This window comes from Electrophorus electricus, chromosome 3, assembly GCF_013358815.1.
Source record: "Electrophorus electricus isolate fEleEle1 chromosome 3, fEleEle1.pri, whole genome shotgun sequence".
NCBI lineage: Eukaryota > Metazoa > Chordata > Actinopteri > Gymnotiformes > Gymnotidae > Electrophorus > Electrophorus electricus.
In genome coordinates this window covers 13,116,140-13,142,013 of record NC_049537.1, presented here as the reverse complement: position 1 = coordinate 13,142,013, position 25,874 = coordinate 13,116,140, and the positions used below count along the sequence as shown (strand labels likewise).

Below are 25,874 nucleotides of genomic sequence, written 5' to 3'. Positions count from 1 at the left end.
CTCTGTTTATGTGTACGTGTACATGGCGCCTGGAGGTTCGCGTTCATTGGACGGACGCGTCGGGAATCATGCTCCTTGGGAGGGGGTTCTGTCACGGAACGCTCGCCTCCCGCAAGTCACGTGGTTTGGCCTGCCACGTGCAGTGGGAGGACTGTCTTGTCTGTAACCACACCTGCACACACCTGCACCTTGTTCGTCTTTATGTATATAAACCTGTGTTAAAGTGTGCAGGGTGTTGGTTATTGTCAGCATAATGTCTAAATGTAACATGTTTCTGTTGGATGTATTTTTGTGTATCGTGTTTGTTTAGCGTTAAACGTTTCATGTTTCTTGTCTGTGATAAGTGTGAGTGCCTTTGTGTCTTTAAATGTTCATCCCAGTCAGAGGAGTCTGTGCGTCCTGCCCCTCGCCCTACGGCACTCGGGCCACCGCATGTTACATCCTCACTGTGTGCAGGAGCAATATGTGGATACATCCCCTTACTGGCAAAATTTGAACTTCCATACTTTTGGAACGTCTTCTTCTTCTTCTGATTGTGTCTACTGACTTATTTATTTATTTGTTTTTTGTAGCCACTCCCCAGTCTCTAAAACTAAACAACTTTTTCTTCTCTTTTGAGCTAAGAGCTCTTGGGTTTTACCTATGTTGATGGATGACAAAGGAATTTTACCTCAGTGTGTTACTTCATATTTATACCCTGGTGAAATAGAAATACTAATAACATTGTTTAGGGTGACAGTGTTGTCCAGTTGCTATAGAAATAGCACAATTTAACAGGACATGTTTAAGCAGATGGGCCCTTCTTCAGCAGAGTAAGCACAGGCTCTATAATAAAATCTCTGGCTTCTCTACTCCTGCCATGCTATTAGTTTAGTTTACTTTAGTTTAGTTTTTTTCAGTGAAACTTTGACAATCTTGAAAGTTTGTGTATTGCACACATGAACTAAGATCCAGTCAGAATGCAGACAGAGCAAATGTACATAAATATGAGATATAAATGCAAGGGGGAGGCTGGATTGTTCAGTACAGATCACATGTTAATGTAATGTATGAACTGGCTATAAATAGTTCTAATCACCTTCACATCACAATGCAACGCGCACTGTGTGGGTTTACACAGAGGGTGTTAAACTCAATTTTGGCCTGGGTCACATTGGCATTTATGCATGACCCTAAAAGGCCATAAATTGTAACTATTTTTTAACATATATAAGTGCAGCTGTTGTATAAATTAACATAGGTTAAAATAAGATTAGTATGCATTATTAATGCAGGTTTTCAACTCACCAAATATTAAAAATCTACAATGTTTGCCTTGGTTGTCTTGACTACTTCTTAAGAAACAAAACCCGCACTGCTGCATCCTTCTGTGCTGCTGCTGCCATGTTTTCATTCTTTGAGCAGTTCCTGGTTGTGAGGCAGCTTAGTGTATATTTTAGACAATTCTTCCACCAGCACCCCAGCTTCTTCACAAAGAAGACAAAAGATGGACTCACCTCTACCATGAACAAACATACTTGGCCTCGGAGCCCTTGAAACTGCCTCACTTCATCAAATTTCTTCATTTGCAACATCTTTGAAGGAAGCTAGCTACACTGCGCACCATGAGGGGAGAATGTGAGGTGTCAGTGCTTTGGCGTAGGTGCAGCTGATAGAACAGGTTTTTTTTGGGGACATGGAGTCAATCATTATGTTACACTGATACTGCTCTAATGTGAAAAGGTTGGGTGCAGGTGCACCATGGGCCATATCAATATTATTTGTTTCATAAGTTCAAGTGGGCCACATTAAATTAGGCAGCAGTATTCAGGCAGAGGGCTGAATCTTACCATTCATGGTGTTTTTTTTCCCGGTCTAGATAAGGTGTACAACTACTGGCAGCATTTTAGTACTGCAGCTAAATGGGACCAACAGCAAAGACCATGTTCTGTGAACCACCACATACTAACAATTCTACTAGCACCATTGCTTCAACACTATTATAAATGATATCATATGTCTATAAAAAGTATACACTCTCCAAACACTGTAGTAGAAACAGCTGCATTTCAGGTACAATTGGCAGGTTTATCCCATCTCTTCTTTTCATGCACTATTCGTGTTTCCTGTCATGTAGCCATTCATTAGTGGTCTCGACCACAGGATCATTGTTGGCTTGTTATCTTTTGGGTGCGCAGACCACTCTCATGCCAGCAGTGATATTTGCAGCTGTTAAGATTCTTGCCAGCACAAACTTGCTCAACACAACTCAACACACACAACTCAATACACACAACTATTCCATTGCCATGTCATTGTTAATGCTCAACAGGAATAATATCAGTCAGGGGGTCCTGTTGTCAGAACTGGACCACTGATTAACAGAGTAAAGGGTGGCAGACACACTATGAGTGCAAAAGGACTGGCTACTTCATAGTAGCGAGTTAAGTGGTGTTTCTAGTAAGGTGGCTGGTAGGTGGATAGCATATGCAATCTGTAGCCTGCAGCTATCCCTCCTGCAATACGCAACCAAAACATTTATTTGCATGTCAAGTGTGTGGGCTACTGAAACAGCCAGCAGAGAAGAATTTCTGATTCTTGAGTTGTTTTATTGAATATTAGAAATAAAAACAAGAACTGCAACTTGCAGACACTGCACACATTCCTTGGCAGGAAGCCTTTGAAAGCCAACAGCAAACAATAGCACGGTGGTGTAATACGACATCCCGGGGACGGGGCTGGTGGACGGCAGCCAAGGCATGCCGGTGATCACAGGGACTGTGGAGTGAGTGTGGCTTACGGGTATGAGGCGGGCCTTACCCACGAGGATGAGCACGCAGACAAGCAGGGCAATTAGGGCGCCGGGGCTGAGTGCTGTTGCCATGGCGAAGGCTGTGGCACTGCATGATTGGATGGCTCCGTCCGGGTCACAGCCACACACGTGGATGGTGAGGGTGCCGGTGGTGCTCAGGGCTGGTGGCCCACTGTCTACCACAAGAATGGGCAACAGGTAGACATTCTGCTCCTGCCGGTTGAAGCCTGAGCGCTGGGTTCTAATTCCTGCCGTGTTGTCTGTTGACACAACAGAAGAGAGGAGGGAGTGGGAGGAATGTCGTTTGTTGGTTAAATGCCAACTGTTGGTTGGTTAAATGCCAGCACTGCTAAAGGTTGCATTAGGCTGAGGAGCTATCAGAGATGGCCATGTTAAAGCTTTTGTAGACGTATAAGAATATCAAACTGCTTCAACTTTTTAACAAAACAAATGGCTGACACTCAAACCCAGAGCTGCTAGAAGGTGGTCTATATTCGATTGCATAGAGCCATTCCCTAATCTCTATCTATGTTCTTTCATAAAATTTTTCATTCATCATTCTTCCAACCATGAGGGATCAATAAATGGCTCACTAATTGGTATGCAGTTTCTGTTAACAGATTCTGATCACAATTTCAAAACATGAAAAAGAAACTCTCTGCTTTAAATTTAAAAAGTCTTTATGAATGTATTCTTTCCTTTGTCATCTAGTGTTTGCATATCCAGAAGAACTAGTGGTTACAAAAAACAGCAGCTATACAGCACTCAAGTTCCACCCCCAAACAGACCCAGAAGCAAAGTAGACATATAGCGAAATGGTGGATATGAGTTGTATGTAACACTGACAAACTGCAAAGCCCAGTAAAAAAGTATAGGCCTGACTCCGCCAGCGAGCCGGCGTGTAGACCTCTATCCATCATGGCAGGAATACATCACAGTATCCGTGCAGCTATAGAGTGAGCTCCTGATAAATCCTCTCTCATTCTACCAGTTCTGTTTGGAGGGAAGGCAGGTTTTGCTGAGTAAAAACGTTGTGACATTGCGCTTTGACTTCACCAGCAAATCTTCTTTCAAAGGCACTCTTGTTCTCATAAATACCCCGCATGGCTCTGAGAAGCACAACAAATCTATTTCCAAATCTTCAACATTAACCACAGCATGTGGGTACGCTGGTGAAATGAAACTGACAGCTTAGATGTAAAAAATGACTATAGCAAATATGTTTGGATTCAGAAATCAAACAGAGATTCTTTCAGTATTTTGGGTTGTTTGACATTTCATGCTCTACTATAATATAGTACAATGATGAAACTACATACTTCAGACCAATACCTCTTTGATGCATATAAAACAAGGCTTTGGATTGTCAGTGACACGGCTTCCAGTTTGTCAGATCAACACTAATAGTAGTTTGTCAGATCAATGCGAATAGTAGTTTGCCAGTTCAGCAGTAATAGTTGTTTTGTCAGATCAACAGTAAGAGTAGTTTTTCAGATCAACACTAATAGTAGTGTAAGTGATAAATGTCCAAAAACAAATCTGATGCTGCCCTTAGTCCTTGACTTTCATAACAAACAGTGGAAACAGTTTTAATATCAACACAAGGTAAATATGTAATGTCAACATTTATGAGTATATGCATCAACATTAATCATCCCTTCATCTTTTGCATAATTAAAAGTGGACTATAATCAACTTAATTCATTTAATTCATATATTAAACTACAAAGCTACCAAAGCATTTGGACACTGAAAAATCTAATTCTATTGACTCAAATATAGTGATGTATGATCAAAACAGGCACCACTTTGAGGAAATAGCAGAGTGGTATTGACAAACCTCAGATAAACTTTCTGAAAGTGAAAAAAGAATTATGTTTTGTTTGGACTCGTCAATCAAATGTTGAGTGTGTGCCTAGTTGAGTTATTTTTAAAAGAAAAAGACATTGCCATTCAAAGCACACAGTACAAGTTTAATATTATGGTATCTCGCAAGTGCCGCTCTGTTGACGCTAAAGTGCAGTTTAATGCACTTCTAGCCATGCCTAAAAAGTTTTCCGGCATTAAAAAAAAGCTCGTATTTGTCCTCATGTGTCAGAAACCAGGGAGACAGAATGCAACTTGAAGCTGCCATGGAGAAAGGGGAAAAATGACAGCTCCAGTCTGACAGTTTGATAAATGTGTCCATGGAATCAGGAGTATGATAGAGGGGGAGGGGGTGGAGGATAGAAGACTTGGCTTTAAGGGGGGGTTAGAAAGAAAAAGAAGAGAAAGAGAATGGGGACAGATGAGGAGGTGTAGTTTTTGTGGAAGCCTGTGAACACTGATGCTCATATGCATAGTGTGTAGACCTTGTGGATAAAAAACACTTTCTTTTTCCTTGTCTGACAGTGTGTAACAGCAATTGTGTGCATGTGGCACATGGCACATTTGCCTGTTTACAATCAGCATGTCAGCAAATGTGCACAAGCCTCGGCAGATGCAGAGGCCATGTGTCAGACTTGGATGTGCGTGCATATGTTTGTGTGTGTGGTTGTGTGCCTGTGTGTCCGTATACCCTGAGCTGGCCTCAGACACTCCGCTGACATTTCCCTCGCTCTCACAGCTGACATTTTCATTGTGTCAGATCAGTATCAATCTTAGTTTAGTCATGCATCACATTAACTCACATATATTTGCAAAGAGCCACACAGAAACATAACAGCACTGCTTAGCTTTTTGCTTTTGGTAGGGAGGGGGTGGGGTGGGCAGCATTTGGGGAAATGCCAAAAGACTCAAAACAGTCAAAAGAAAGATATAAAGAAGAAGAAGTAAACAAATTGTAGAAGCCTGTATAAAAACTCATTTGCACAATTAAACAAATACAATACTTTTGCTTCAGTGCTGTTTTAGGATCTACTTCATTTTCAGTGCTTCTGAGTCAAATGAGACTCAGAAATGAAATGAAAGTAATACAAACATTACATGCATTATATACATATAAACAGAAACATAATAATCCTTTCCAATTAAATTAGAAAGATGATACTGCACAAAATTGGACAAAAATACCTCATAGCCTCTATTTTTTATATTGATATTTACATATACAATAATGGCATTAGGCAGATGCTCTTACATATCTATCAATAGTAGTTATGCTCCCTGCGAATAATGGAATATCAGGATATTGATATACCACAGCAGACATTCCTTTTTTAGCAAGCTAATTTCTATGGTTTCTACAGGCCCACAGTCTAAACCCAGAAAATAAGGCAATCAAATGAAAGCAATTGAGTTGCTCATATTACAGCTTTTACCAAAATTAAACCTGACAAAGGGGCGTTTAATTATTGAACCAGGCTAATGAGTTTGTAGAAGCCTCACCTTTGATATCCCACAGTGTGAAATGGCGGTTGTTGGAGGCTTCAGGGGCCAGTGTGAAGTAGAAGCGGTGGCCAGACTGAGGTTCATCCCTGTCCACAACGCTGATGGTGTGAATGAGCTGGAGGACAGAGGAGGAGACCAAAATGAGAACGATCGAGCCTACATTCATATACAGCAAAAAAAGAGTATAATCATACTAATCTCCTCTGTCATTTTCATTCGTATCTTGACTTGGCCACGATGGTAATTTGCACATTGGCTTTCTGTTACCACTACTATCTAGAGCTCTTTGACGAATCACATTTTCTGTGCCACTTGCGAAGGGCGTGTTCTGAAATTGGGCCTGGTGATTAAATGAGAAGATCCTGGAAAGCAACAGACGGCCGCATGTAAAAGGCTAACGGAGAGAACGGAGATAGTGCAAGAGTCAGAGTAGGGCAGATGCCACTGCAGACAATCACAGCAAAATTCCCGCGCTCGGTTATTGCTCTTTTCTCATTACACACTCCTCAAAGGGCTCATGCAGCATTTATGTCACTCTTCAGGGAGGCAGCAGAAATCCAAATTGGAAATTAGAGGGGACTGGAATAACTTCCCCAAGCGAATCTTTGCCTTATTTCATACTTAGCTTCCTGCTGAAGTATGAACAAAGTCAGAGAGGGACATTCACACAAAGACTCTCCGTCAAATAAGAGGAAACGCACTTGCATAGAATTTAAAAAAGCACAATGGCACTCTTTTTGTCCCACTCTCTCTCTCTCTCCCTCTCTCTCTCTCTCTCTCTCCCTCTCCCTCTCTCTCACACACACACACACACACACACACACACACGCAGAGAAAAAAGAGAAGAGACAAAGTGAGAGCAAGGACAAAATGCTTCTCAGGCAATGTTTATGCTCAAAGGAGACTCCCTACAAACAATGGTTGTCCCTCCCAGTGGCACTTTTCCAAATGATTAAAGAAAGAGATCTAGAGTGGAAGGCAAAAGTTTCAGGTTTCAGTTCCTTATCCTGGAGGACATGACTGGTTTGAAGAGGTCTGATTAAGGCTACTGCTGGTAACTCCCAGGTGAATAATTCTGCCACTTACATGTGCCTTTAAAGTGGACTGTGCTCACTTTTACTATTCACAGTGGGAATCCTGGGGATAAGGACTTCAATAATCTCTCTCTCTCTCTCTCTCTCTCTCTCTCTCTCTCTCTCTCTCTCTCTCTCTCTGTCTTTTGACTTATTGTTGGCTGTACTGTTCTGTTTTCAGAAGCTTTTGTTGTATCATCTCTTCTTCACCCTCTGTATCTGTCCCTGCTTCATAACTGTTTCTCTCTTACACTGTCTCAGTTTGATAGCACATCCATGGTTGATGTGTTTTGGCATAAGCTTACTCTTAATTGGACTAACCATCCAATTAGAGTTACATATGCATGCAAACAGGCTTTGCTGTGCCATTCAGTGCTGCAACTGGGGATCATACATGCTGACCTACTAGTAATTAAATGAATGGGCTAATGTAATGGCGCACTCAACATCTTATGATCTTTGCACACACAAACAATCAATACATTCCATGTTCTATTATATTGATAAAGTTAGCACTTTTTACATGTTTGATATTTTCTGGAACTCTAAGCATGGTTCGTGTGTGGAAACTGGTCAGTCTTATATGAACACACTGGTTATCCCTCAAGAAAGTGGTTTACAACTTTTATTTAAGCATAATTATTTACATAATTTAATATAAAGTTGAGCAGGACCAGTGAAACATTGGATGGAAGTAAATAAATTGTGCAAAAATGGTCTTTCATCAGCTGTGAAAGCAAAGTGCTTCTGAATTAGTAGGAGGAGGAGCCAGTTTATATATAAAAAAGTAGATGTTTAAATCATAACATTCAATCCATGTTCATTCTAAAGTCCCAAGAGTGTAGATGAGTTCTTGTTTTCGACTTTCCTAATTTCATTGCTGCCATAGCAACTAGTGGCAATGCAAACAGATGTTATTAATGCAGTGTCCATTAGTATTAAAAGGCCTTGCCACTGGAAATGAAAAATCCTTAATTCTGATGGTCCTAAGGTGTTCAATATCGTGTCAGTGTCCCTGTGAGAAAGTAAAGCCGGTTTCTCCAAAAAAGCATTGTTTAATGGTCACCTAAACTACTAATTGAGAAAGGTTTCAGACATAGACACTTTTGCTGAAAACAGTAATTATGACACTGCAGCAAGTTAGACTGAGTTTAGTGCTCTGGAGCAGAACCAGCTCTGTCTCACTGAGCCAACTGTTACCTAAACTCCTGCTGAAAAGACTCTTGGCAAATCAAATGAATGCATAAGCTCCTCGGAGTGTGGGACTGCAGAAAAGGCATGTTTTGCAATGCAACTCACTTCTTTGGTGTGGAACAGATAATACCTCTCCTCGGCTAATGTAAAGTGAACCTGACACATTTTATCGGCACATGGGACCCAGGTGGCACAGTGGTGCTCTATTTCGTCAGCATTACAGGAAGTCGTGTGGGACTGCATCAAACTTCCTCTGCTGTCATTACAACAATTAATAAAAATCAAGAAAAAAGGGAAGAAACACCTAATACTCTGCTTAAGATTCCAGTTTATTCTCTGCTCTGTGAACAACTGAGAGAAAAGACAGGCAGTGTTAAAGGCAAATACCAGCACATTCTCTCTCTCTCTCTCTCTCTCTCGCTCTCTCTCTCTCTTTATCTATCTATCTATTTATCTATCTAGCAATGAACCAAACAATAAGTAACATAGCAAACAGCTACCAAAAGAATTAACTAGAGCTGAATGGCTTGTTAGGCAACCAGTGTGTAACTGGCAAGGACAACAAAAATAGCAATGATCCAAATGATAGCCCAGTTTGGAGAGCCATGCCGAGGCCCTGGGGGTAATCTGAAGAGAGAGAGAGAGAAAGAGAATATGGGTCTAAGGAACAGGGTGGGTGTGTGTGTGTGTGTGTGTGTGTGCGTGCGTGCGTGCGTGCGTGCGTGCGTGTGTGTGTGTGTGTGTCGGCCAAAGAGAATGTGGAGTGTATTGACTAGCAACTACAGCTCCCTCAAGCCCAGTTCTCTAATTAGATTTTCATCTAACATGCCTCTCCTGAACCTTCATGCAGGACTGGGCCTGGACATATGAATCTGATGACGTTCCCCTAACTGCACTTCCCGCAGCCCTTTGGGGCCGAAGGCAAAAGCGCTCTCAGGCTGTCTCCCGAGATTTCTCATTCACGCATGCACAGCATGGTACATGTGCACATTACCATCCACATGCATCTCTCTTTCTCTATCTATAAGTCAAGAGTCCACTGCATGTTACACAGTCTGTCCTTTTACACACTCTTGTGTATTTTCCCCCATATTGTTAGTCATGCGGCCAGGATGCTCCCAGGGGAGGACCGCATCCTTGCACTTTGTCAGCTACGGATGTTCAGTGCTGTTTGATATTGTGTGCAGAGTTGACAGGCCTCTCATCCCTAGGCCATTCTTAGTATATGCCTTTCCACCCAGCCTTTTCTTGCACACACACAACACTATATGATATGTCTCTTTTCATCTGATCAGGCTCTTGTGCCCAAATACCACAGTGTTATGAATTGAGCTTGGTGTGATGGAATCCCGCTCCATGTGCCAATCAGAGCGCAGGCTAGGCCAGGAGACAATGCTAGCCCATGAAGCAGATCAGAGATCACTAGAAATCAGAGATTTAAGAGAGAGTGTGAGATAGATGGAGAGAGAGAGACTGTGTGCTGGATTTCAGTTCCTTATGCTGGAGGACATGTCTGGTTTGACTAGGTCTGATTAAGGCTGCTGCTGGTAACTCCCAGGTGAATAATTCTGCCACTTACATGTATCTTTAAAGTGGACCGTGCTCGCTTTTATTATTCACAGAGGAAATACTGAAAAGGGAAGAAGAGATAAGGGTTTAAATAATTCCACTTTTCTTTCTATCTATCTATCTATCTATCTATCTATCTATCTATCTATCTATCTATCTATCTATCTATCTATCTATCTATCTATCTATCTATCTGTCTGTCTGTCTGTCTGTCTGTCTGTCTGTCTGTCTGTCTATCTAGCTGTCTATCTGTCTGTCTGTCTGTCTGTCTTTTGGAAAATAGACTCTTTCTTTTTAATTTTATCTTCTCTCTTTTTCATATTCATAACTCTTTCCCTCATTGACCCCTGTTTCAGTCTGATACAGCTAGTCTGTGTTTGATGTGTTTTGGCATAAGCTCACTCTTAATTGGACCAAACATCCAATTAGAGTTACATATGCACGCAAACCCTGACTGCTGCAAATCACTCTAGTGTGGAGGAAAAGAGAGTCAGAACAGAAAAAGACCCCAGGCTTTACTTTGTCATTCAGTGCCACAACTGGGGATCATACATGCTGACCTACTAGTAATTAAATGAATGGGCTAATGTAATGGAGCACTCAACATCTTATGATCTTTGCACAGCTCTCGCTCTCTCTCTCTCTCTCTCTCTCTCTCTCTCTCTCTCTCTCTCTCACTTTCTCTCTTTCTGTCTTTGGCCTTACTTATTTCACTATTACTCTTTCCAGCTGAAGCTTCATAAAATGAAATATAATATAACAGGATAGACTTGTTAAGAAATTGCTTCAACGGTGCACTATTCTAAGAAATATAAATATATCATAAGTCAGCACTTTTCACATATTTGACGTATAAATGAACTTTAACATATGATTCTTGCATCTAAACTTACCTCATTAAGTTACACAGTAGCTTTATGAAGAGACTGGTATCTTAGTTTTACATTACCATAGTCTAATAGCAATGGGTTAACAATGCTAATGGAAGCTGTAACTACTGACAGTGTAGCAATGCTAACTTAACTAACTAATGACAGTGGACTAACAATGCTAGTTATCCCCATGGAGTGATCCAAGTGGTCATGGTCTGAACCAGTAGGCTACGCTACTGTTCAGGTGAAAGTAAGTTGAAAAGGACTGCCTAAACAGACACATACAATTTGATCAAATGTTGAGAGAAAATAATGCAATGTTCTAGTTAAAAGCAAACATTTTGTGTAGGGCTCTAGCTAGCCATCCCATCGAATAAAACAGAAAGGGAAAGCCAGTATTCCTCACATTCATCTTCTTTTCACCTTGTAACTCAGTGGTAAACATATCAGTCTGTATATAGCTCTATTCTCAGACTTGTGTCTACTGTCTGCCTACAGTACACAATCCCACCTCTTAGATATTATCCAATTAAATGTCTTATATATATATATTTTGAAGGCTTTATTTTCTTGTAGTCAGGGTCACATATGAATCTTTTATATGCATAGTTTTAAAATATATTATGAATACATACAGCAGTTATATAGCCATGCCTACTGGACTCCGACTGGTTTTAATCAAATTTATGATCTTACAAGTCATGCTTGCGACAGCCTTCCCCCCAGGGTACTCTTTGAATTTAGGCTAACAAAAATATGACCCTGGCAACTGTAAAGGTGAAGGAAGATATTGGAGATTAGTCATCCCCTTCAAATTTATAGACACTGTTCTTCAGGCTTTGTCTTATAAAATAAATGATGATATGCAATAAAGTTGACACAATAAAGTTGAGCAAATGGAAACTGCCATAAAAGTATGTGGCACTTTGTTAATCAGTCATGTTTAAAAATATCAGCGTCCTATCAGGCCTTCGATCTGGTATGTACATGTGGTGGGTGGGCTCCTCACACAAATAGACAGCAGGATGTAAACCACTATTACAGTGATTAAAGTAGAAGAACAGGATGGAAATGTTCATCAGTACAGTTAATTACACTATCAAGTGTGAACAGGAACTGCTTCAGGTGAATATGCTCAATTAGGATGTGGGGCAATATTACTTTTTGCCAGGGCTATATTACTTCTTTGTTCTTTTCCTTAAGTTGTATCAAGTGAGCCATAACTTGGCAGGTTAAACTGATTTAAGAGAGAAATTCATCTTGGCTGCATTCAAGACTGTATAGTGGATTCATATGTCAGTCTTTATGGTACAGCGACTTGACTGAGCCACATTTCGCTTGCTTGCAAAGCTGGTCAATTAGTAGGTATTTCTGATTGCAGCAAAATTCACAACAGTACACTGAACCATCACATGGTTGCAGTGCATCTAATCCCATGTGGCTGGATCAGGTGTACCTCAGGTACAGTACTGGAAACCCTGCAGGAACAATCCACCTCCCTCGAGTCAGCCAGTGATCCCTGCTGTAGGTTTTCTGTTGCAAGTTAGTAAATCATTTAAAATCTCTTTAACTGTCATTACATGGCTAAATGTGCTCATGTTTGGTTTAAGGTTAGATATTAAATATATCCAGACTGCACATAAACTATCTATCTATCTATCTATCTATCTATCTATCTATCTATCTATCTATCTATCTATCTATCTATCTATCTATCTATCTATCTATCTATCTATCTATCTATCTATCTATCTATCTATCTATCTATCTATCTATCTGATAGTCTATCTGTCTGTCTACCTACCTCTCTTTCTTTCTCACATTTCTTTCTTGTATGTGACTGTTATGTCTCCAGCTGGGGAGCCATGTCCCTGAGCCAAAGCTACTTATGCACTGTCTCGTAAAGCCTTTTATTTATGTCTTATACCTCGCCCCCCCCCCCCCCCCCCCCCCCCCAACAGATTTACTCCCCCATCCTTAAATACAAACATGCTGTGTTGTCATCCCTCAAATGAGATCAAATTCCATACATTTAGAGGTTTTGGATAATCCGATCCCACTGTTTTGCCTACGGAAGCCTGAAAAGAGTAGTAAGCATGGGAGTGTCAGACAGAAACATGTGAACAAGGCAAAGTATCAAAGCTTGCTTAATTGGGCCAGCTATGTATGGTACTATATTACTATATATAGAACTATGACATATAGTATTATATTAGAGTAATTTGATATTACTATATGAATATCTCTGCTTGTAGGTAAGTAGTGGATTTGGATTTTTTTTTATATTTGGATTTTTTCTACTGTTTTGTTTTTGTTTTTTTTTCCTGTGAAAGGCTTACCACTTAATTTGTTAAATGTACTCAATCTGAACTGACACCCATCAGTCCTTTCTCATTCAGTTTGATCTGATGTACATGGAAGCTAGTCTCATTAGAAGTTGTCTTGTTCTCTGCACAGGTGTGCAATGTTTCCAGTTGCTTTTTTCATGAATAAAAAAGTAATGTCTGTATATTTTGTGTATGTGTATATAAATACACATATATCAGCTTATGTTCTTGTCATGTTTGCATAATCGATTTCAACAAGTTTATTTACAGTAGAAATGCATATTAAAATCAACCAATGAGAATGTATTAAAAGCATCTACCTGCCCTCTTGCAAATAGCAGTTAACTCATGAAAGAGGGCAACAGGATTCAAGTACAGTCAGTCAAGTGACCTCAGACTACAACAGTGGTGTCACAATGATGGATTACCTCTTACAATTGACTGTTAAATGCCAGCCTATTAGGTATAGCTATAGAGTCTAAGTGATCACTCAGTGCACAATACTGTACGAATAGGTGATGGTCTTGCTGAATTAATTTTTGAATGTGAACCCCATAACCAATGCATGAACTTTATCTTCTTGGACATGTCATGGAACGCCCCCCCTTCCCCCACAAGTCATGTGGTATGGCCCGCCGCGTGCAGAGGGAACCACGTCTGTTTGTAACCACGCCCTCCGTAAGGACACACACCTGCATGGGGTTAATCGTAACATGTCTGTCTGTCTATTTAAACCCCAGTTAGTGTGAGCCTCTTTGTGGGTCATTGTAGTTGTTGATTTACTTGTAGTTGTAAGCGTTACTGGTTTTTGTAGGATCACTGTTAATGTTATTTTGTCTTTGTCATTGTTATTAATGTTCACGCTCTTAATGTAAGAATGTTCAGCATTAATGTTTTGTGTGAGTGCCACCGTTGTCTTGTATGTTTTATGTTATTAAATGTCTCTCAAAGTCGAGGAGGTCTGTGCGTTCTGTTCCGCACCCTGCGGCACTCAGGACAGAGTTTTATTTATATATATATATATATATATATATATATATATAGTGAAAATCTTTCGTCAAGATTTTCACAATATTCTTTAACGTATTCTAAGTTATTTTTCTTTTCTTCTTTTCTTTTCTTCCAACTTACTAAGAAATATTAACAACATTATGAAGATTCCACTTTTTGTGACTGACTCATTAATAAACACAGCGTTTTACATGGCTGCCGACCCAGGGAACAACGGTCGTGCATTCGTTTCCCTTCGAATGTGCTAGGCGGAATGAGCTTAGAGGAAGCTGAGGACAAAGTTCTGCTGGCCACAGCAGCGCAGGTGAGAGAAAGATACCTCTAATTATCAGCTCATCCACAGGGCTGCTTTCTTCCCTACTCATCAAAGTGATGAATGCCCCAGTGGAGAGTGTGGGCAAAGTTAGTGCTCATTTTAATATGGCTCTCTGAACCCCTCTCCCTCCTGCCGCCTAGTGAACAGGTACAGCCCTGGGGGGAAACACACCACAATGCACAAGTGTATCCTACAGGTTATCGTGGAGCTATTAGCATGGCTGCAGAACTAAGGCTGCAGTAGGTGGCTCGAGAAGTGCTACACCTTAACAAGCACAATTTATTATGCTAAACCTTCACAGGTTCACGCTGTAGCCTTTAGGTTTGAAAAAGAGAGATTACGTTTGTCATTTTTCACTTTAAGTGTGTTCACAAACAGCAGGGGTTAAAATCCCCACTGGGTCATGTTGTACAATAGATCTCACCCAGAACATTAATTAAGTTTACTCTGGAAAAATATATACCTTTCCCATGTGTGTAGCAGAATAAAGGAGACAACCAGCTCAGAGCTTTGTATTAGAACTTGCTGTAAGTAATCAGTTGCCATACAACTTAGGCAAAGTGTGCAATCTTGGGTTTAGCATGTTATATATAGAGAGAGGGAAATTGTGATGTCCAAATAAAAAATGCCTGTAAAACATGAAAGAACTCATCTTTTTTTCCAGAATATATTAATAAAATGTAATGTGTTGAGAGAAAAAAAATGTTCTCTTTGTGTTGATATTAAATAAGGAACAAAAATGAAGAAAAAAATTAAACTTTTCACTGCTTTACAAACATGAGATTCATGGTTCTTTCAAATTATGCAGATTGTGCAAATTCAGTGATGTACACATCAAATACAATTTTAACTTCCTCAACATAATCAGTATGTTTTCTCTGGATATCCGTTATGCATTTGTTATCTGTATGCATTACACACCTGGTAGGCAAACACAGTTCAGTCTGCAATTATAGATACACGCATTTGGAAGTGTATGATAAACAGAAAGATCACAAGCTATACTCAGAACACAGCTGTACTGAATTTAATATATATATATATATATATATATAAATAATTTTTAATGCCCAAAAGAGTCGAGGTTAACAAATGATAAAAATAACATAAATTAACACAAAATCATGAGGCTTCCACTGTTTTACAAGTTAACCAAACACCACTTGTATGTGAACAGTATGTGTAAACACATTCACAGAAAACTTTTCACTTTTTCCTAAAACCAATTTCTCAAAGCACTTTCAGTTCCAATGCGTTAATATATATCATATACTGTAAATGACGTTTGGATGAGAAATCTGTATGTTGGACAAGGCTACAAAAACAAAGGATTACGGCCTTCGTTAAATACTAACGGGTTAAAGTAAAGAACTGCATGTATGTGACTGCTAGTCCTGTTCAGTCTGCATGTTCATTTGTATGACCCCACAACGGCACCTTTCTGTTGTTAAGGGACACCCTGGGGAGGAGATATAAATACTTCAGCCATGTAACAATGGAACAGTGTTTTCTTTTTTTCAAAATCTCATTCAAGAAAATAATGTTTTTGCTATCTACTGTGTTCAAAGCTCTCATGAAAAAAAAAAAACTTGAACAAATGAACAGTGCTGTAGGGACAAAAAAGTTTTTAAGTTCAATAGGTTTTCTGTCAAAGGCCTGTTGATTCCAGGCTTTTGCAGAAAACTACAAGAGAAACATTCTCAAGTTCTATGTTCATGCTCATCTATGAAGTCTTCTTGCAACCATGTCAGTATGGCAATGATAGTTATTGCATCTAAAGAGTTTGGGGAGCTGGGGTGTGGACGACATTCATAACTGCAGTGTTGTAATTTAAAACCTCTTGGGACACATAATAAAATATGGCAGATTAAAATACCAACATAAAATAGGATTTATGATATATGTACTCTATATCATATATTATATTACCACACCTTACAATGATGTACATCTGCAGGTTCTACTGAAAAAAAAAGAAAAAAAAAGAAAAAAGAAATACGGGCTTCCATTTTTAGTCTTTCACTTTAGCCTCAACTAGAACCATTCCTTGAAGGTTCACAGCTGAACCTATAAATGAGCCCTGACCTCAACAAGATCATTTCCACAGAAGCAAACTGAAGAATGCAAGACTGATTTGATCCAGGGTTTTCTTTAAAAGTCTGCTGCTTGAATAACCCAACGCAGGCAGTTTCTATAGCTTACTAGCTACTGTGGAAACGTGTGTCCCACCTGGGATATGAAAGCAATTAATATTTCAGATTGATAACCCGACTCTCTGTGATAATCAGCCGAAGGTTAATGTGCTGCCACTGGGCGGGGAGGACTAATATTCTTCTGAGATGAGCCAGCACAGAAGGACTGAGAGGCAGTTAGCGCTTAGCACTTAGCTAATTGTCTCTGGATGGAGAGGAAAGAGCCTAGGCCTCATTACACATATAAATGTGGCTTCCAGCATGGGGGCCTTGTTTTAAAGTCATCCTTTTCCCTTCTCATTTTATTTATTTATTTTCTTAATCATGGCTCTGCTCCACACATGATAATTGGATCTCACTGTGCCTAAAGCGGCTGACGGAGAATGAGAGATATCACACCTTGACTGGGTCCATTTGTTAAAGATTACTGTATATGTCGCACACTCGGCTCAGTCTCCTGCGCAATGTACAGTCCACTAATAGTGAAGCAGTCAGAGTAGAATTTACTGGTCACTCTGCTCTGAATAGGACAATATCAATTGGCTTATCAATTGAACTGTAGACAATGGCTCCACACAAAGCATCCTATACATATGTACTGTGGATGCTAATGTAATCTGGTCTGTTCACATTCAGCAGTGTCTCAGTTCCCTTTTTGCAGTGTATAGTAATCTTAAGAAAGCACTCAGTTATTCCAAGAAAGGAAAAGAATAGAAAAGAAAAAGGAAGGAGGCTTCCCCAAACTTTTTGTAGCTCAGTGAAGAGAGTGCACTTTATATAAGAGAGCGCAAATTATTTGAGGTTATCAGCCAACGATAAATATTATAGATAGACAAATGACACATTTAAGCTATATATAGGGCAGTTTTTTATGAATCCTGACGCTGGTTCATTTTGAATGAATTTTATTCAGTGATGGAATTTCCTAGATAATGTCATAGTAAAGTGCACAGTTTATATATTGGAATCTCTTTTGTGAGAAATGTAAAATTATTATTATTGTTTTAATTATTAAAATAAAAAAACTGAACACTGGTCAATAATGATACATTTAATATCATGTTGTTGTTGACATGTACACAAGAAGCTTTCAGCACAAGTACATGTCTAAGTCTGCAGTCCATCTGAAAACCAGTTTATAAATTGCCTTTGGAACAAAGTGTCAGACAGATCATTCTTTCCAATTGAAAAAGGTCCAAACTTGCAGCTAGGCAATAATGAAACAATTTTGACAAAAAAAGAAAAGGGATTGGCTTTGAACTAAAACTGACACACAACAATTGCTCAGGATTGCTTTCAGTACTTTTTTCCTTCAAATATGGATGACCTGAAGGGTCAGGTTCACAGACCACAGAAACCTTTTAAAATGCTTCCATTCCCAGATTTGCCCCAACCCCCAGGAAGAGGGATGAGTAGGTTAGATCAAATTTAATTAGGCCAGAAACATCAGATGAGGTTGGCTTATACAGACATTTGATTAGACATATAACATTCCCTTGTAAACTATTGCAGGCATGTGATAGGATGAGGTGAGCTCACAATGCATTTAGCATGTGACCACTTCATCATCTTAGGCAACATTCCAAATCGCCTTGCTACTCTTCAAAGGTTCGTGGACCAATAAACGTCAGCCACGGACCCAGCTGCCTGACTGCTGTGCTGCATGCTGTCTTTTGCATCAAATTGCTTGTGCTTCTTACAGACAGGCGCTTCTCCTTTTAAAGCCAACAGCTTCATCAGCATAGGATGCCAGTAGTAACAAGCATGTCAATGACTTCCAATCAGTCATGCTGAGATATCCATGGCATGGTATGAGGCTGACAGCAATGGGTGAAACACAGACCATTTGCTATTTTTTTTGTATGAAATGACATCTTGGCTTTCAAATTCGGACATGACCGTGTCTGCCCATGCCGCATTCATGATCCTCAGTGGCTTTTTAAAAATGAAAAGGTGAGATATGAATAAATAAGTGTGCTGGCTTTATCTCACCTGGCCAGGTTTCGCATCTTCACAGATGGAGGCTTCGTAAGGTGTGGCCAGCTCGGGTGGGTTGTCATTCACGTCCAGAATACGGATGCTAACTGCTGCCTGGGAAGCCATGGACTGGTTATCTGGAGTGAGAGTGGGAGAGGAAGAGAGAGAACAAGTGAGAGTGAGAGAGGGTGAGAAAGAGCAACAGAGTGAGGGTGAGAAAGAGAGACAGAGCGAGAGCAAGAGGGATATAAGGGAAGTTGGAGAGAAGGAGGGCATGACAGAGATTGGATTAGGGGTTTTTTTGTTGTTGTTTTTTTTTGCTGCAGTGTACTGCCTAATATATAGTCAGCATCATAAGTATATCCCATATAGGTGATTATCTATAGATGTTCTTTAAGTGAGTAGCCAACTGTTGTTTTAGGATGTGCTGTTCATGGAGTCTCATAAATAAATAGATTGTATAATGGTTAATTAAACCATCATTCTGTTATAGCATGATGCTATCTTGCATCATATTCATGATATATCTCTAATGACATCACAGTCTACTGTATGAGCTCAGAGCATCTTTCCATGAACATTTTCAATCAGTTCAGTGTAACAAATTATTTTGATATTTTAAATATTTTTACTCAGACTTAGTGTAGAGGAGAGATGGGGTATGCTCTGTCTGATTTAAAGATCACAGACAGCCCCTCCAAGTGCTATGTCTCCCTAAATCCTTTCTGCTTAAGAATTGAGCTCATTAGAAACCTCATTCTCTGAGAGGAAATCAGGAATTAACAAGCCTATTTTGAGATCAAGCCTGCCTACAGTACACGGCATGCAACTTTAATGATCAGAGTGCACAGTTGGGGTTTCCTTAATGATATAAATATACATGAACAGTTTTATAATGGCCTGCAAAGCGATTCTGATTACACTCTTGTTAAGATATTAAAACATGGGAGGACTGGCCCATTTTTACTGTGAGATTCTCTTAAGGCTAGCAAGAGTGGTAGGTGTATGAATGTCAATTTTAACTTATTGAATAAACCTTCACATCATCTCTGTGGGATACATAATGACACAAGATTGTAATTGTGATTAGCCAACATCATGTTTTCATTAGTATTCCACAATAACATTTATGAATATCTGGAATACTTTTTGTCTTAAGTACATATGTATATGGCAAAAGGTTACAGTGAACCATATATAAATATAATTATGGGTGTTTCAAATGAGTTCTCATTAACACATCAACATCAGTGCATTCTAAGTGTTTTAACTGCTTCTGCTACACACCGTGGCCTTTTTGTTGAGGAACATACTGTGAAACACAGTGATCATCTGGAACAATAGGTCAGATTTTAGAAGTACTGTTCTGGAATCAGGTTTCTACCCACCACCCCCAAAAGCTAATGAGTTCCAACAATCCCCTCCACATAATAGATTCATGGTTCTAAACCAAAGAGGTTGCTTTTAGAACCCCTTAATGCACCCAGACCCCTCAGGTTAAACTGAATGACCCATGTGAGGCTGCAATATTAAGAGGAGGTATTTCAGCAGCTTACAGACATGCTGAACAGCTGCTGGAGGCTCACCAGATGTTAGAAGGCCACACATCTTATCAGCCAGGAAATAGCCAGCAAAAGTCTCGTCCTCGCAGCTGCTCTGAACATTGCTTTATGAGCACTGGCCCATGTGCAGGAGGAGAAGGAGAGCTTCAAGGATGACAGACTAATAATGTGTTTCTGTCGCAAAGGTCATTTGGGTCCCCAGGAAATGCCACTAAAATGACTGGATTTGATGCTTGAAGGACTTTATTGTGGGGCGAAACAGCAGGGAGATGGACAGTCATAAATCCTAAATAAACACACCATAGTAAACCATTGTTAATTCTATGATATGGATTAAGTGACATGAATGACCCCCGCCCTCAAACTCCCACATATGCCTTTACTGAACATTAGGTTTTATTTTTATCATTGTGTCCATGAAGCAACAGTGTGCTATGCAGTTTTATTGTTTGTTGGCTAGTTGTTTTGTGGGCTGGTTAGTTTTTCAGCAGAGCCTACCTAATTGCAAGTTGCCTGCAGACATCCCACAAGACAAGAACATTAAAGAATTCTGTCAATGCTTGTTTTCGGGACAAGTTTGACCTCCATCTTGTCTTTTTGTCTCTGTGCACAAAATGACACATTGACTTTGATTCGATCTGTGAGGGCAGCTTCCAGAGGGACCTCCCCTGTGACCTTGCTCTCTTGTGTCATAGTTGGCACTGAATTAAGTTGTTTGACTTCAACTGCAGATCTCTGCCACAAACAGCAGACACCACAGCCTTCCAGCCTTGCATTTAGCAGCGTCCTGGTGCCTCTGGCGCTTTAAAATGTCACACAAATGTCACAAAGACCAGTGCAAATTCTTAGTGTTATAATTTGATATTTTGGTGAAAGCAATTTGATGTACTCATTGTGTCAGATCTCTTTCACACTAGATAGGCAGGGTAAATATTACTCAGGACACTGAGTGTCAGACAGCTTTGTTGGATGCTGATGTTTTGTGTGGCAGTTTCATGACTGTAGATGAATGATAGGAATCATATGCTTGAGCTTCATGGTGTTCCTCCAGAAGACAGAGCCCTGCTTAATTAAACCCAACAGCTCCTCATACTCAGCTTAGGCCTTGTGCCTACAAACAAACTCATTGCCTCAGCTCCATAATTTTATTACTCCCATAAAACATTTACTGATATGGCCTCCTGAACATTGTTCGGTAGAGTTGCTGACTCTGTTTGCTGAATTTGCATTTAAAGAAAAGGGGGGAAGGATGGTCTGGCAATCAGAAAAACCTCGGTTTATCTAATTTCCTCCTGGTGGAGGTCTAAGTTGGAGATAGAAATGGTAAGCCAGACAAAAAATCCTAGAAGAGCTGATCTCTCTCTCTCTCTCTTTCTCTCATACATGCTCTCTCTCCCTCATCAAATGTCCTTTCCCCATAGATAAAGACATAACAGTTAGCATGGTATCTTCTTCCCTTAAGGGGGAGACATGGTCCTTTACCTGTCTATTTACCTGTCTTAAAAAAAAATAAAAATAAATAACTGCCTGCAATTTGATATCAAACATATTATCAGAGGCCAAAGAAATTATATGTCACTCTGCCGGGAGATAGGATTCGGCAGGACCTGAGCTGATTCCTGCTGAAAGCTTGGTGTTTTTGACACTCTAAGCCAGGTTAGTCTGCCACTGGAAAGGAGCTCAGGGGCAAAGAGGCCCGATAACATCCTCCAAACAGAGCTTCAGCTTTTTAAGCAGACAAAGTTACAGGCCTATTCTGGCAGAGAATTTGGAACAGAACACAAGCAAATGGACAGGGAGCCAAAGAGGTGCATCACCTTTGGCTTTTAATATGCATTCTTACAGAAGCAGGTGACCTTCAGCTGCCTTAGCCAGCATATGCTTTTGACTGACAAGCAAATTGAGTTCTATTATGTGTGAGCAGATACCAGAGAACATGGCCTAGAAATTGGACAGGATTTTCTACTAATTTCAGCAGCAATAGTAGAGCACGCTGTTCCCCCTGCATTGATCTGCAAATGTGACTCTTTGAAAAACACTAATTGCACTCATGAGTGGTATGCCAAGTCCCATTAAACGGCAGCCAGAAAGAGTTTATGAGAAAGGGGCTTTATGGCCTGTTTGCCCACCGACTTCAGCACACTGCATTCTGATGAAATATTTTGTAGGGAATTCTGATGAAACTGACAACTGAATTTTGTTTGTCAGTACTTTGTGGGGGTGTGCCGTTTATCTCTGAGAGACAGCCCTGTGTCTCTGACTGAGAGTGGAAGAATCACTGTCGCTCTCTGTCACCCTTAAAATGGCCAATTAACATTAAAATGAGTCCATAACGTAATGTGAAGTATAAAGTGAGTACTCTCCAAAGGGGAGACACACAGGGTCTGTGTCTTAGATTTTAAAGTCACAAACACGTATCACTTTGGCTTGAGGTTTTGGAGTAGAAATCTTGGCTTTGTTCCACTACATTAGTACCATCCCTGCACTACAGGCTGATAATAATCTTTCATAATATAATACGAGCTGTAGCAGATTTAAATCGATGCTCAGTAAAATGCTCTGCATTAAGCCCTTGCCTAACAGTGTCCTTGGAAGGTCTTGGTTCTCCCTCATGTGTTATTTAATAAATACAATCCATCATCAAATGGTAGAAGAGTTACAAATAGATTAAACATTTGATTCCCTTAGAGTTGCTGTGATATGACCCCTGTGAGTATGACAAAATTTCAACACAGATAATGGGCTTGAAATTTGTCCGATACATTAGCGTTTGGTTGAAATTGGCTTTTTAACTTTTTAAGGCTATCAACCAGTTCAGAATGAAAAGGATGTGTGTGTTGAGTTACGTGAATGCCATTTTGTGAATCCAACAGCATTTAAACAGAATTGCAACAGACATGCAACAATCAAGTCGACCTCACATTTAGACACACTGACAAACGATCAGCGCTGGTCCAGCTGGGTTTCGCCTAGAGTGACAGCCATTGATTAATTTCTGCTGAGCGCACTGTAAAACATGGCAGTCAGCTTTCCAAGAACCACACATTCAAAGTGTATCAGCTCCCTCCGAGTCCTAGCTCGGAAGGGACAACCATAGCAGATGCCGCTGAAAGGGCATATGCTTTTGCCTCCCACCCGTTCAAAGGGATGTGACAGGCATTAGGCCAAGGCATGTCTGTCAGCATCTGAAGGAGCACAGGCCTTACCTGCTTCTACGGCTGTCACTGTGATGTTGTGCCAGCCTGCCGTCTCCCTGTCCAAGATCTTCCCCAAGGTGATGGCACCAGACACTGTATCAATGTTGAAGATCTGTTCCTGGTCTGTGCTCTGGTCTATTGAGTATCTGAACAGAGAGACATAAGAGGCAAGGAGTAGATGTCAGTAAGCATGAAGGGAGTGGATCAGTGGTGGGTGGCTGGAAAAACATTAAAGAAACATAATATTATGAACAAAATTATAAGAATGGCCTTTTATCTTCCCTCTAAGAACTGATGTTAGTCATTGCCATTAATTCTGCATTAACATTTTCAAGGAAAACCTCAGCCTCTTAGTGAAGTTAAGTTGAATAAGATGGTTTTAGCTACGCTAAAGAATGGTTCGCTCCATACTGACTCACTCTGCAGCCAGTGGGGGCGAGGGGGGGATTGTATGGAGGCAACCAAAAAAGCTCTCACTGCCAGAGTCTCTCCTCTCCAACTCAGCAATTCATATTTAGTATGGCATACCACTAAAGCCAAAATGCAATTTCATTTTTGACATAGGTCTCAGGTTACTGTGTGGAGTTTAAACTTGTTTTTTTCTGTTTATGCCATTTGGGAATAGAATGACTGAAACTGTTAGATGTTCTAATAGTGACTGCAATGTAACAAGAAAGAGTGAACTTTGTTCTTAGTCTACCTTGTAGTTATTTAAGTTCAGAAAGGACACTCTTTACAATGCCAAATATTCCAGGGGGGAACAGGACGAGGGAAACGTATTACATTGAAGGAGCAGTCAAGGCCAGTGAGAAGAGTTGGAGGATCACGCTGAACTTCAATAGGCATGGAAGTCTTGGATTTAGCACTTCTGAAAGACTTTGTAATGGTTGTTATGTAACAACGTTAGACTATGGCAATTTTGCATATCAGGCAGGAAATCATAGTTATTTCAAACCAAAACATAAACGCAAATACATTCGAGTGAACAATATGCATGTTGTGTTTCCATCCTCTACTGTTGTGTGGGAGCTATGGGGAATTAAAAAACACTGAACTGAACAAAATTTCCTCTTACCAGAATGCCAGCAAAAGTGTGGGAGGGTATTGAGCGAGGAGTGCAAACCTGCATGCAGACTCCCATTTTTTCTGTACTTTGCAATTAAGGCAATGTCTCCATACACGTTGTACAAAAAAAACTTTGCGGCACAAAGTTGTGAAGTTTCACACTCCAGTGTCCTCACGAAAAAGAACATTTCTTTCTCTCAAATTTGTGAAATAGAAGAAAATAGTTTCCCATTTTTGGCTTTTATGCCACTGTGGCATACACACACAAAACTAACAAAAAAACCCCACAGACAAAACCCACATAGAAGAGGAAGGTTTTTCTTTTTTGCAGAGGTGACACTGAAGCCTTGGCTCCAGATGCCCCATGTCTCCCCGCTGGTGCCCAGGGTGACAGGCGGCTGTGGGCACAGCTCTGCTCGCTTAGCCCAGTCCAACAGAGATCATTAAAGTGCTACCGATGGGCATGGGTGATAGCAGATACAGGCGCTTGCCAGACTTACAGGCCTCCATCCTGCCCACTGCTGTGTTGGGCTTTCTAACACCTGGAGCTCATGAGCTCTGTCTCATGCATTTTTAATGGAGGTAATTTGCACTCTGTTTGTGCGTGTGAGTGTTTGTGAGGCCTTGTGACTGGTCGTCCACTTTCATTTCTTTTGTGCTGCTCCACTGTTATAATGAGCTCAGCATATCAGTGGGTGCTAACAAGTCCTAAGAATGGCAGGGCCTTTTTATGGTGAAAATAGGTTGCAGTCATAATATGAACCTTGTGATGTGTGCCCTGTCTTCCCCAGGACTTCTTCACATATAAAAACAAGGTCAGGGGAGTATGACTAACACAGCATTAAGCTATAAATACACTTGCATATACCCAAACTAATGTAAACATGCCTGGCATTTTTTAACGCAAACACCAAGTGCATATCCAAATATTTCCTACAACCAGTATCAATTATATTAATATATTGACAACACAATTAGACAGTTCATAGTATCATACGACAGGTCACACAACACAATCAATATGTTGGGAGGTAAAAGTGTTCATAACCAGGGGAATAGTGAGTGAGATAAACCAGTGTGGAGACACAGCAGTCTCTTTTCCAAATCGAAGCTCAACCAAAGGTCCCCTTTAGAAGTGTGGGAAATGATGTTTGTAAATCCCACCATAGTCTCTGTAGATAGTGAGTAATATCCCAGGGTAAGGAAAAAATTATAATCCAACTCTAGCTACATTTCCAATAAGGGCCATAATATGGCTTCAGGTCCATCACATTCACTGTGTCAACCTTCCCTTCTTCTTTCCCCCACCACATGGAACTTAACTGCCTCTCGACTCTTGCATGGCCCTTACATTTAGGT

General features: G+C 40.3%; 1 protein-coding gene across 7 annotated transcripts in view; it reads right to left on the bottom strand.

Moving 5' to 3' along the window:
* The window catches only part of LOC113571658 (cadherin-22), a 127,530-nt gene that overhangs the window by 9,471 nt on the left and 92,185 nt on the right, over positions 1–25,874 (bottom strand). For 5 of the 7 annotated variants that reach the window (XM_027000729.2, XM_035524607.1, XM_035524604.1 and 2 more), the window contains exons 9-12: positions 23,460–23,596; positions 18,707–18,828; positions 6,158–6,275; positions 2,800–3,051 (exon numbers count right to left, since the gene is read on the bottom strand). In XM_027000729.2, the coding sequence (XP_026856530.2) occupies positions 2,800–3,051; positions 6,158–6,275; positions 18,707–18,828; positions 23,460–23,596 (629 nt within the window). Of the gene's footprint in view, positions 1–2,799; positions 3,052–6,157; positions 6,276–15,599; positions 15,982–17,761; positions 18,532–18,706; positions 18,829–23,459; positions 23,597–25,874 lie in introns of those variants that run through there. The other 2 variants (XM_035524610.1, XM_035524609.1) reach the window with 2 other exon arrangements.